Source organism: Dysidea avara, chromosome 4 (genome assembly GCF_963678975.1).
Source record: "Dysidea avara chromosome 4, odDysAvar1.4, whole genome shotgun sequence".
NCBI lineage: Eukaryota > Metazoa > Porifera > Demospongiae > Dictyoceratida > Dysideidae > Dysidea > Dysidea avara.
This window is the reverse complement of record NC_089275.1, coordinates 38,817,764-38,832,087: the sequence shown is the minus strand read 5'-3', so window position 1 is coordinate 38,832,087 and position 14,324 is coordinate 38,817,764. Positions and strand designations below refer to the sequence as shown.

Genomic DNA, 14,324 nt, shown 5'->3' with positions numbered 1-14,324 from the left:
TAGGCCTCTTGATTGGGTCACTGCAAATATAGTGCCTGTGCACAAGGATGACAAGTGACTCCCATCAAACTATAGACCCATCAGCCTAACTTCTATTGTCATTAAAGTTATGGTACGGATTAGTCATAAGATCACTGAATCTTTGCATGTCTGTGCACAAACGGTTTTCACAACATTGTGAACAGGCTTGCCAGGGGTGTGTGGACACAAACTACACCCAACATGACATATCTCAGTACAGGAACAGAATATTTGCACTCTGCAACTTTTATTATAAAGCACTAATACATGCTGAGGCCATAGCAATATCAGATGGTACAAAAAGTTATTGACAATGGAAACTTGGAAAATTTTATGTGCCCACATACCCTATTTTTCACAGGTCCAGTCACAATTGTGAAATTTGAGAATCTTACCACAATAAATGAAAACATCCTGTTTTACAGCAGTGATTTCTAGTTAGTTTAATTTGTGAGTGCTACCGGTATTTTGATGGAACCTCTTATTACACGAAGCGCCTGCTATCAAGCATCTACATACAGTATTACAAGTTGTATTATTTGGTAATTACCACAAAGAGTTATTCATACATAATAATTATTAATATGTTTAGCAAATATGAAGAAAATTACTGTGTTGTAAAAATTCACCATAATAATAAACACAGCAGCTACCACAGTATAGAACACTTCATATACCGTATATGTACATGTAACACAATTGAAAACTCAATTTTCTTCAAAAATATTTCTCATGTATTTGAAGGGTTGGGATAGCTGGGTTTATAGTGATGGTGGTTGTTTATCATCCGGTTGTGATGTAAATGATGATTGCTTCTTTGTAATACTTTGCTGCTGTGCCAACAAACGCTAAAGAATGGGAAAAAAATAAAGTATTACATATGCCTCTTGTCTACAACAGCATTGCAACATGTATACCTACGCATCAAACGTGCATACCTGTAGCAGCATGTATGTACGTATGTGTGTATGCATGTATGTATGTATGTATGTATGTATGTATGTATGTATGTATGTATGTACGTATGTACGTACGTATGTATGCATGTGTGTATGTGTGCATGTATGTACGTATGCGACTGTCTCAGTAAAAACCCGCATAGTTTGCACAAACGTGCTTTTAAAAAATAGATGAAATTGCACATACTTTAAAGAAGTAAGTTTCGATCGAGCCATGACTCAGGGAAGCAAGTCTCAAACTACCATCACACTTGCCTGCTCACAGAAACTTTGAACATCTTTGTAGCTCCAACGATATGCATGCCACACGCATGCATTTACAATGCATGAGGCAGATGTAAACAAAATCATTATCATTTCTTTGCTTAAAACACCTTCACACTTGTATGCACAAGTGAATACAGAGCCAAAACTATACCTTGGCCAATTTGCCAATTCATGGCATACATTTTATGTCAAATTCCATCATTGCATGTAGATCAATTAAAAAAGATGTTATGGCTTTGAATGTAAGCACGTGTAGATTATTTTCAGTATATTTTCACTATAATTGACGCACACATTGATATCTTTGCTCTTCCTACTCTTTAATGCTAGTTCAAAACCACTCACCATGAAACTTTGGTAACCCATTCTTTGAACATTGTAGACAATGAAAAGAAGATTGCAAACTAGGTGAGTTTTTACTGAGATGGTCATATAGGTATGTAAGTAAATACATGCATGTGTTTATGTACTTTTGCATAAAAATATACAATACTGAATGACACAAATGCAGTCCACCACAAAACACAAGCACACGTACCTTCTTCATAAGAGCTAAATGTTGTAGTACAGCTTCCTTCTCCTGTGATGACTGGGACGTAGGAGAATGAACAGGACTGGAGCGTCCTTGTAAATGTGTTTGATGTTCCTGTGTAGTAACAACTAATGGTGGTTCATCATGTCCTAATGTTCTACTATCATGTTGTTGAATTGTTACATTTGACTGTTCAATATTACTGTTGGATACTTCTATGTGTGGAGACTGAACAGTGTTGTCAGCTGGTTTGCTCATTCCAACAGTAACTCCAGAGCTTTGTGAGTAATGTGAGTGAACAGGGGATAGAGTCTGTGGGGACATCATGATTGGAATTGGTGACATTATTTGAGGAGGCACAGGTACTCCTGGTTGGGGACCTTGAAAATTTATAGAGTTCACTGCAGACTGAGAATACATGGCAGAGAAGTGTTGAGGTGACACTGGCACATATACAACTTGCTGTAGAGGCTGTGCGCTGTAGTACGGATTGTTCCCAGCAGTCAGGTTTGTATCTGGTTCAGAAAAGTAAGTAAACCTACTGTCAGAGTGCAGTTCTGATGATGTAAACCTATTTCCTTCATTGTTGGATGTAACATTCGAACTGTGATTACCATGACTGTGTGATATCTGCTGACTCAATCGCTTTGCTAAGGCAGGAACTGGAGGTGAATATGATTTAAACTCAACCGGAACTTGGTCAGTTTTGCCAACAGGAGGTAATACTGGCTGTGGTCTTCTATTTGCTTGCATTGGTACAGTATTCTCATCTAATTCTATGTTGTTGGGGCCTGAATCATTTTGACCTGTTATTGGTGGTAGTACAGGTCTTTTGTTATCATCAAAATCAACAGAGGATTCCTTATGAAGTTGATGGGTCTGAAGTTTCTTAGCTAATGCAGGGACAGGTGGAGAGTTAGAAGGCCTTCGTAAGTATTCATGCTGTTGATTCAATGGTTCTTGTAGCTGTTGTTGCTGTTGCATTCTAACCACAGAATTTGGCTTTGGTTTAGATGGCAACTCCTTATAATCAAGTCTTCTGGCAACTTTTCGCTGAGTTCTCTTAGAGAGAATAGTTGGAGATTTTATGCTACCACCATCTGTTGATTGACCTGAGCTACTAGCCGCAGAGTTGGCAAGCTTCTTTGCTAACGTTGGCACAGGTGGGGAGTCAGGTCTTATGTGAGTACTGCTCTGAGTAGCAAAAGTGTCCACACTAGTGTTAGATGTCTCGGCCTTTATCTTGGATACCTTTTGCCTCCTTTGCTGCGTCACTACATTGTCTCCAGCCATTTCTTTTCTGTGTTTCTTAATGGCACAATTTGATCTAGCATTAGTATCAACCTTATCCTTTTCAGTTTGGTGGGTGGCTTTCTTTATGTGCTCTTTTGATATTGGTATCATGCTTTTCCGCTTTTCTTGCTTGATTCTCTTTGCTACATCTTGATCACCTTGCTTATCAGCAATACTCTTGTCTTTAGATAAGCCACGATGCCTAGTGCCCTGTGTTACTTTCTTGTCTTTTGTTTCACTAACAGCTAACTTAATATTTTGCTTCTGGGGTGACTTAGATTTGAATTTAGCAACATGCTTTCTTGGTGAAGTAGAAACGTCTTGCTCATGAGTGCTATCAACTACATTACACATTGAAGGACTTCTGAGGGCTGAATCAAATGAAAGACGGACTTTAAATTGGTCAAGATTTGTCCTGCTGTCCGGGTCATCAGTCCCTGATTCATAGTCAGAATATTGCTCCTCGTATATTTTGGGTACACTGATGTTGTGGCCATGACTAAACCTTGGGGCTAACTTGGATTTCTGTTTGGCCTACATACAAAGGAAAAAGATCTAATAATATATGTATGTAGTTGACTTATATACACTGTACAATAAGTAACTTGTTTTCATAATCAACATACGCTGAATCCACTTTTCACATGCAATAAATGTGATGCTAGTTGTAACTAGGCAGCGTCAAGTAGTAAAAAAGTATGTGAGATTGTACGTGTATCTAAACTACTCTAATAGAACATACAAATGTACAACTGTATGATATAAAATGTAGCACCATGGTGTCCAGGTGGAGAAATGGATGATTGAATTGTGGATAGCCACAGTTTCACTATATTATGCTTTGTACATATGTGCACATACTGATGCATACATAGGATCAGAGACAAATATAACATTTTGCAATAAACTGGTCATAATGTCCTGTCATGTGCAGGCTTGATTGGTCGTGGTAGGACAGAGTGAGACATTTCAACTAAGAGTTAGATTGCACATGGTCAATAATTCTGGTATCTACTGTTCACATCATTCATTGCTCTACTGTAACATTGCTAATTGAATGGGAGTAGGTCTAGTACGTACATTCATGACCACCCCCCTTGGGTTGTAAGAATGTAATGTCTCCTAGCAACCAAGTAGTAGTTATGATAAGCAGTACAAGCCATAAACCAAACAGATAAACTGTATTCCTTAGGCTCCATCCCTTTTCTTTTGATAGCTAGGGGATTCATTAAAACCCGGAATATGGAATAAGGATTCTTAACATTTTACGATTATTTATACCATCTATAGCATTTATACAATACACACCTCGTAGCAATTCTGCCGAGAATGCAATTATGATGGCAGGCAGCACTACGTCGATCCTCAGAGCAATCTTTAAATAGAATATGTACAAAACTAACCACTCTAGAATAGCCTAACTAAGCTAAACTACTTTCTAATACACTTTGCTACATAATGGCTACAAAACTATTTGCTACACTTGCTTATTCCAGCTATCATACACGAGTAACTGCCCGAATTAATTAGTGACAAAAGATTCCACCCCCAACAATCTACCTTGAAATGGTCTACTTTAGCTAACCTTCCTCAACTTTGTTAGTTATGTATCACCAAACGAGTTTAAAACGAAATTTGAAGGGTTAAGTGCTGTTTTAAGCTCCCATCATTTTACACCTCGTGACTCTAATAAATTCAGGCAGCTACTAGTGTGATAGCTGGTAGTAGCAAGTGTAGCAGAAAGAACTTAATAGTTTTGTAGCGATTATGTAGCAAAGTGTATTAGAAAGTAGTTTAGCTTAGTTACATTATTATAGAGTGGTTAGTTTTGTGCATATTCTATTTAAAGACCACCCTGAGGATCTGCCTGCCATCATGGTTGCATTCTCGGGGGAGTTGCTACAAGGTAAGTATTGTGTAAACGTTATAGATGGTATAAATAAACGTATAATGTTAAGAATGCTTATTCCGTAATCCCGCTGTTCCGTTATTCCATATTCTGGGTTTTAATCGATCCCGATAGCTAGGATATTATGTCTGAGCAAACTGAGCTATGGTTAGGCACAGAGGCTATTTGGACGGCAAATGTCCAGTGACTGACTGTTGTATTTGTCTCTGCATAGGATATGACTACAGATACGTGAATGTCTGCTATTGCAGTCCTACAGTATATTGCATATGTGTAGTATGTAACAAAACCAACTGCTTTTGAAATAAACTGGAGTAAAAATATGTGCGCAAAATACTCAGATTTTAATCACTTCAGTATGCACTGAAACTACAGTTCAAAGCTATATACCATCAGATTTTCCTGTTCGTGGAGAGTAAGAAATCTTTAGTTTGTAGTTGTAGAGTAAAATGGACATGAGTTATGAGCATTTATTTATGATGCAGCTTTTACTGTTGCCAATTTTTTTTGCAGGAATGGCCTGTCTTGGGAAAACACTATACCTTGATGGATTTAAAGCTCCATTATAATAAGCACCTGTAATTTATTTGCTATATTGTTGCAAGAAGTGGACAGCCAAAGTTTCATCCTTTTATGATGCATTAGTCTTGGAGTTGTAGAACTAAAGTGACTAAACTTATAACAGCAAAAAATTTATTTGTGCAGCTTAACAGTGAAGCAATAAATGGAATTTGAGGAATGTGTGAAAATGGCTGATTCTTGCAATGATTCAATAAAAAGCATTAATTTAAAAATGAAGTAGGATTGCGGTGATAAGAAGCAGATTTTCCACATCACTACAATGCAAATAGGGATTTTTTCTCGTAGCTACTATCATCTCTTGTTTCACTACTTTAGTTTACTGCTGGAATCTTACTCATTTTTAATGACTAATTGTTTATTGCACTAGTTTGTTAAAACTTTTTCGTTAGAGCATACGTACACTGTAGACCTATGTAATGCCCATGTTGGTGTGATTGCTCAACTGTATTGGGATATCTTGTAGATTAAGTTGGGGGCGTGGTACCTTGTTTATTACAAAACTAGATTGTTAAGGGGTGTACCTCAGTAGAGGTGTCGTGGTACGTTCTGGTTATTTAAGGGGCATGGTGCAATCGTTTATAAGGTCAGTCAAGCACATCAAATAGTTTTGTGACGTATGTATAAATATCAGGTTGGCAGACAAAATCTGTACTTATGGCATGATGTCTGATCATAATGAGATTTGAGGGGACACAGATGTCCTTGAACAAAGTAATAGTGATACCATAAACAGGGGCAGATCCAGGACCTGACAAGGGGAGGGGTACAAACAGGCCAAGCTGTAGGTGGTTGAGGAGACCCAGATTCTCTTGTTTAGTATGTAGCTGCATTTCTGAAGCAGCAAATAATACACATAGTCTCTCACTGTTGATTTTTACTATTTTGGCCTTTGCAGATGGTTGTGAAGTCTTAAAAGCTGTTAAAAGGCTCTGAATGTCTTAAACACAGCAACACGATAATTATTTTTAGAGGCGCTTAGTATGCACGAAGGTGCTGGGTGACATTTTCATAGTTAGTTTCACTTTGGTTTCAGGTGAATTTGTAATAAATGATAGTAAAATGTGCATATTTTTGTGAATTTTATAAGCTGATCTTGGCCTGACAAAGTTCAAAAGTATATGGTTCCTCCACAAGGTGAGGGAGGAGGGGGGCATTTGCCCCAAATGCCTCATCCTGGATCCGCCATTGATAAAGGGTAATGTGTACATGTTTGTTTTAGTGTTAACAATAACTGTCACTTTGTTGCTAGGAGATACCACATTTTCTCAACCCAAGGATTTTTCAATGCCTCTTTTCCTTTGTTTACTATTACCAGCAGCTGACAACAGACTGGTGATATGCTGCAGCTATGTGGTTGCATCTTTAACCTCATAACTTTCAATCATGGCATGCATAAAGGGAGCACAATAGAAAGGGTAGGTAAAAACAGTGGAACAGGGACCAGGGGATCCGGGGACCTACGGAAATCCAACTCTGCTTGGAATTTTATACACCTCACAATATTCCATACTTGTACTAGGTACCTGTAGTCTTGCATGGCCAATCCACTTTTTTCTCCCCTTGCGGCATCTCGCACGATGTTTACACCAATTAGAAATTATAAGCGCCTCTAAAAAGTGTCTGAAGCTGACTGCATTTATAGGCCACTGCCTGCTGCACAGTAAGCATACTAGTCTATTATGCCGCCTAGCTACTAGAGTAGTTTAGGAACATTGTGCAAATGCATCATGACATATGAAGAGCTGCTGGAACTTGCTTAGCTTGGCTTAGCTGGTAATTGTTCGCCTGCTGCACAATGAGCATGCTAGTCTATTATGTCACCTAGCTACTAAAGTTTAGAAACATTGTGCAAACAAATACTCTGGGAAAATAGCGAGTGACCTGTAATTAATGCAGTCAGCTTCAGACACTTTTCAGAGGTGCTTATAATTTCTAATTGGTGTAAACATCGTGTGAGATGCTGTGAGGGGGGGAAAGATTAGGGAAAAGTGGATTGGCCATGCACGACTGCTTGCAGAGGTATCTAGTACAAGTATAGAATACTGTAAAGTGTAAAAAGTTCCAAGAAGAGTTGGATTTTTGTGGGTCCCTGGGTCCCCTGTTTTTACCTACCCCAATAGAAACACCCTATTCCAATTCTTGCAGTGCAAAGTACTCCCCACTCCCAGCTCATGTTTGTACAATTTGACTGTACACCATTACAACTGTGAATATGTGAGGACATTTAGGCACCTTAAGAATTAAATCGAGGTCTGAAATATGCTCCTTCAAGGAAAGATGTTATAATAGAAAATTAACACCTTAGTTTTTACTGGCATGAGGAAGAAGATGGCCATTGAACATAAAAGGCAGATATTCATTGGAACCACAAAAGGCACATCCCTCCTGTGAGAGTTTGTTGTTGCCTTCATTTGGCGTTTAGCCTTGTGACTGTGGTCAGACAAAAATACAGACTAAATTACGAGGTTTTGATGATCTTTTTAAAAATTCTATATCCAGATGCCTGTGAGTACAGGTATTTTCATGGTTTTAATGCTATATTTGATGTTGAATGGAGTAAGACTATTCTGTAAAGGTGATTTTCATCGTGTGTGATATCTGTGTGATGGTTTTAAGACATACGCATGTACTGTATTTACTGTATTTATGGCACGTATGTGTGTACATGCAGTTAGCTTACGTCAAAAGCACCACTTTCTGCTTCTTGTATTTTCTGGTACAAATGAGCATTTCTTCTAGCCACATCTTCCTGTAAGTATATGTAACACAGCAAGTTACAAAGAGTGGTTGTAATGCACATCTAACTACCAGAGTTGCATGTTTATAAAATGTGCTAAGACATTAACCAGTCAAGTGAGACATAATTATTCACTTTAAGACTATAAACAAAAAGACATTCTGATTACTATATAATACACACATACTTAGTACAGGTGTAGTTACCAGCCTGAAACTACTACAAAATCACCACAGAGAAATACAAGTATACCTTTTTGATACTAATGACTTTTTAAGACTTAGTAGAAAACTACAGTATGACTAAAGATACGTATATTCACAATGCACACACCTCTTTTCTTCTAATCCGTTCCTGTTCCTCTTGGTATTCTCTCTGTAACCTTTCTCTCTGTCTAGCTAGTCTCTCTTCCTCTTGTCTCTCTTCAAGAGCTTTCTTCATTCTGATCTCTTCCTTCTTCCGCTCCTTCTCTGCTACCTGAGCCTTTATGTGTTCCTATGGTACACCAGAATGTGTTGTTAAATGATCACATGTTATACATGTGTGTGTGTATGTGTGTACAGTAAACTTGCAAATTTCGTTTGATCGAACCCTTGATCATTCTAACAATAGGAGTGATTGTTTAGTTCTTTATCAAAAGGCGTATGTTCTATTAGACTCTATTACAGTGACAGAATAAACATTTTATTGGTTGAATGTATTGGCATAGTGGAGTGCTGTGTTGCATTGTTAGGGCAGATATTGGGTTATCTGACCCTGGCCTCAACAACTTGTTTATTTGAAACTGTAAAATTTAGGTGTACAGCACATAGTACTACAGTCAACGTACACACTGTACATTACATGTATGCATGAGTCACAGAGAAGTCCCAACAGAATTTTACCTGTTAAGTGAGATATGGCCAGTAAATAATGTCACAGTTGTTTCCCTAGCTATAGTAACACCAAGCTGTCATTAATTGTACGGTCGAACAAAGCGGAGCATTGTGAGTAAAGTGTATTGCTTAAAGAAACAACATCAGTAACTGGGCATCAGTTAGCATTGAACCTGGACCCTTGCAAATACTAGGCCAAGTGTTCTGCTACATACTTGCATCTGGTGTCACAGCCAGGACACACACACACACATACAAATGCAACACAAAGTCACACAGTCTCTCTTCTATTTTAGTATTTTACCACCCCAAGATGTTTAGACTTTGTAACATACAGTGAGCATTGACTAGAGCCAAACATAATACAGTGTGGTCTGTAATTCTCACTTACATAGTGTTCAAGCCCCTTTCGTCGCTTTGATTCTCTCTCCTCAATCTGCCACTGCTCAAGATAAACACTTTTAGCATGAGTAGGACTAATACTATAGTGAGAACACACTGACATAATACACGTGTACACTAAGCAAAGGCGTGCAATCACAAGTATTATAGTGTAAACAACAATTCTTGAAGGCACAAATAACCAACTTTTTATTATGATCATTGCTACGTATGTCTGCAGAAATTGACATACATTGATGAACATATGTATATTTTATAAGCAGTGAAATTACAGCAAAACACTTGTAAACTAACGTGGAACTCATCTTAAAGACACCCCTGACACCCTCTTAGTTTACAAAGAACACCTGATTACATAAGTTTCAAATTAATAGTTTGTAGTACTCATGAATGCTTTACAGTGTAACTACATACATATGTATAGAGGGACACCAAGAGCAAGGATAAATTACAGTATTAGTCTTACAGTATCTTTCACAAATCTGTAAAGCACAATGTACAGGTACATTTGGTTGAACATACAAAAATAATACAGATTAATATAAACATGTTTTATTCTGCTAGTATGGTGGAATTACCAGGGTACTGGTAAACAATATGTGATCATTTTATGTATGTACATATACGTATAAAGTATATGCATTCACATTATACATGCATACATTCTATTATAAAATATACATATGTACTGTACCTGTAATGTAGCCAACATCATGCAATGTATACAGATGAGCAAAAGTAATGGTGACAATATAATTTTTCTGTAAACAAGCATGGAGTGGCCTACATGTACACACTGTGACCAGGCCGCCATGACTATAACAAGCTGTAGGTGATTATTTCTATCAGGAGCTTATAAACGCCTTGCAGCACTTATGAGCTCCTGTTTCTATACTAGTTGAAGTGTGCATGTGTGTACGCACAACATCTGGGAAGGCATAAGTTGTACATACAGGGAGTGTACATAGGCTTTAGATTAACATTTAATGTAGCCATCAAAGGCCTTTTTAGTGTGGAAGTTTGACAGCACACAAAATCATCCATTTCCTCCCATAATTTAAACTCATTGCTAATAGTAAAAATCACTCCTCAACATTGTTTCACAATACCATTTGCTGAAAGATTTGAAGCCTTAACAAAGCAGATACAATAAAAGCTGAAAATCAACACGTCAAAAATTATTTTTAGAGGCACTTGATGGATACGTTTATTGAGACTGGATCCAGTTTCAAGATGGGTTTGTGACAAATGCAAGTGATCTGAGGACTAAAAGTTGTGCAATAAGTAATTCATAACCTGATCACCAAATGTTAGCCAAAAAAGTGACCAAAGCTCTTCTCAAAAGGAGGGTTCCATGGAACTCTTGGTGGATAGATTGATACATTATATCATCACTTACTCAGTGTATTTTCTAGGACTGGTGTTTGTTGAGCCCTGAGGAGAGTATATATCAGAAGTTATTGTCTTTGACTGCTGAACTTTGTCCAAGTGCTGTGAGCTCATGTCTTGATTAGTGGCATGAATCTAATAGAAAACATTACAGGGTCAATTTCAATAGGGAATATACATATGCACACACACACACCTATACAAAGCAATGCACACAAATGATTACAATAATTATAGTAAAACCGCTTATTTAGTGGGGCCACCTCTACATACGTAAGACCTTGTTGATATATTGTAGGTTGTACATCATGACAAGGACACAGTCCATTATAATGTCTGGGTTGGGTAGGTCCAAAACACAGATGTATTTCATTACCTCACTTGTTAGACTGCTTCATTATAGTGAACATGTCAAGTACGTAGGACCCAAATATAGATAAGATGTACGTCATGACCTTAGTAATAAGTGGACCTCACTATAGTAGCTGTGTATGTTTGGGACCTACTTTACATGGTCACTATAATGAGGTGGTCTTATTAATGAGGTCATGAAGTACATCTTAGCTACTGTACAGCCTAAATACTTTGAGGGTGAGCTAGATATTTCAATTATAAAGTTTTCACTGATAACCCCCAAAACCACAAAATCAGCAAAAATTTCCCTCCTAAAAATATTTTTGATATACGGTATGTTTGGGACCTACTTGACGTGGTTGCTATAATGAGGTTGTCTTATTAATGTGGTCATGAAGTGCACCTCGGAGCCTACATGGTCAAGGTGTACTTCATGACCTCATTAATAAGACCACCTCATTGTAGTGACCATGTTAAGCAGGTCCCAAACATAGCAAAGGTGTACTTCATGACCTCATTAATAAGACCACCTCATTATATTGACCATATTAAGTAGGTCCTAAACATAGCAAAGGTGTACTTCATGACTTTATTATGGTTCGTTCATGCTGAGCTGATTCCTAAAAAAAATATAATAAGTCATGGATACAGTTACACAAGATCTGGAAATTTGCATTTGTAGTATTGCTTGATCTACTAAAAATGTTACAGAATCTTTTAGCTGTGTTTGAGACCGGTCACTATGATGAGGTAGTCTTATTAATGAGGTCATGAAATACACCTTAGCTATGTTTGGGATCAACTTGACATGGTCACTGACATTTCAATGCAACTACTAATTAGCTGGAACACTTCATTACTGGGATACAATTTTAATCCCAACTAATGCATACAATTAAATGCATAGCTTATGTATAGTACCTCATAATTTGATTCAACAAAGTTGGGATGGCGGGGTTTATTTGGAGCTCCTCCACCAGGTCGACCAAAGGGAAAGTAGACATGCTCAACATCCGTGGACTTTCTGGTCCTACTTTTATCACGAAGATCTGTTGAGAGGTCCATCATGTAGCACAAGGTTTATTACCACCACAATTTCTTATGTATATGAAAGTCATGTTACAATTTTTTTGCATATTGAAAAGTTGAACATCATTGTACACCAGTGTGTGTGTGTGTGTGTGTGTGTGTGTGTGTGTATGTACATGGTAGATGCTGTACAATAGTGAACAAAAAGTTTACATTTGCCAGCTAGTGAGCAAATACGGGCCACAATTTTCAGACATTTTCAAAAGCAAATAAAAATTTAAAGTCCCTCAATATACATACAGTACATAATAATTACGGTATTGTGGTTATAGGCTATACACAGCAGTGGTACAAACACTGTGCTTACCTGAAGTATGGAAAGTTGTTTCAGTAACTGCAGGCTCCACATGGCTACTGGGAGGTGACTTTAGTGAAGAAAGTCCGGGAATATCAGAATGATCTAAATCAACATGCTTGTTAATCTGTTGGGGGTGCTGCCTTTGATCCTTTCTAACTGGAGCAGTAGTTTTGTCATGACCAGTTAAAGCTTCATTGTTACCATCCTGGTGTACATCCACAGCAGAAACAATCCCAGTATTGTTTATTGGTGGTAAGACAGTTGCAGCTTGTTTGGCATCCACTAATTGCTTGAGCAAATCATCGAGGGCACTCTTACTTATGACTACACTATCTTCATTTGCTGGAGCACGATGACGCTTGGGGTTATCCCCTCTTGTTGTTTTGCTTGTTGCAGGTGGCCTGGGGGTAGGTGGCTTCCTTGCCTTAATGTTGGGCTTCTTGATATCACCATCGTTCTTGAGGGAAGACTGTTTAGTGTTTTGCTTTAGTGCCAACTTGTTCCTCTGTAGAAAGTTAGTTTGCTTCTGTGAGTACCAAATATATCAATTGCTTAAGTAACCATGGTACTATTTGGCATTTATAATACCACACAATTAACAGTACACCTAAACATTGTGTTGTGTCCCACTCGGGAAGAAGGTAGAGATTTGTCACCTGGATAAGTACTGCAAGGAGTGGTCACTAGCAATAGTCCTGTAGAGCCATCTGTGACTGGGATCAAGGATTTTGATTGATGAAAATATACCTTGATCACTTGATTTCGCCTTAAAAACATCCTTGATTGCTTGATATTTAGTGCACATTTTTGTAAATTCTCATGTTTTATTTTTGCGAGCTACCACTTTCTAGGATCGACATCTTGATCACTTGATTCAGTGCTAATTTTACCTCTTGATCTCGGTTGCAGATGGTTCTACAGGACTATCGGTAGTACTGTACAGGTAAACATAATTATTCTAGAGGCATGAAGCCTAGTTGTCCATATATTGTGAGGGGGCTGATTTGTCAAACAGCCCCCACCTTTCCTGGGTATGTGTAGTCTTGTACCCAGACCACTTTTTTCCCTTTTGTATTTGGGAGGAGGGGAAAAGGCCCCACCCAAATACAAAAGGTCTGGGTGTGAGACTAGGATGTGTCGAGCACAACATGAATTACGTAGGTACGTAAATAGATTATCAATTTTTGTCAAAATACATGGGTACACAGAAGGCTATAGCCTGCAAACGTGCTCCCCACACACATAAAGACAACATACACACAGGACAAGTTTGACAAGCTAGAGTTTATTGGCCACAATACAAGTTATGAGTTTAAAATCTGTTTGCTGGAAGTTATCACCTTCAAAATGGCATGGACAGTCAAAGGAAAAGTCTTTTATGCCACCCAGACGCTCTAATTCGTCATCGTTCCCCCCCACGCACCGATTGGCACAGTTTTAACAGACTTTTGCAATGCACAAAGTTTCTTACCTTTCTCCATTCTTGTAGGGCCTTATTTCTGGATGACTGTAGTTGTAACATCACTTGAAGCAATCCGCGATAAGATCCGCGAGAGGTTTGTTTGGATTTGGCATACGGTTGCTAAGCGTGTCACTATGATGTGCTTTAAATGGATT

General features: G+C 38.1%; 1 protein-coding gene across 2 annotated transcripts; it reads right to left on the bottom strand.

The window, feature by feature from the left end:
* Positions 1-537: 537 nt before the first annotated feature.
* Positions 538-14,322, bottom strand: LOC136252060 (daf-12-interacting protein 1-like). Of its 2 annotated transcripts, none has more exons than XM_066044412.1 (9): positions 14,179-14,322; positions 12,717-13,233; positions 12,242-12,369; positions 10,977-11,101; positions 9,567-9,657; positions 8,634-8,795; positions 8,244-8,312; positions 1,786-3,606; positions 538-869 (listed from the first exon to the last, which is right to left on the bottom strand). In XM_066044412.1, the coding sequence occupies exons 1-9, from the start codon at positions 14,227-14,229 to the stop codon at positions 783-785; spliced, it is 3,051 nt and encodes a 1,016-aa protein (XP_065900484.1). In that variant the 5' UTR covers positions 14,230-14,322; the 3' UTR covers positions 538-782. The 2 variants fall into 2 exon arrangements, with proteins under 2 accessions (XP_065900484.1, XP_065900486.1); XM_066044414.1 differs by having other exon boundaries at positions 12,717-13,212.
* Positions 14,323-14,324: the final 2 nt, after the last annotated feature.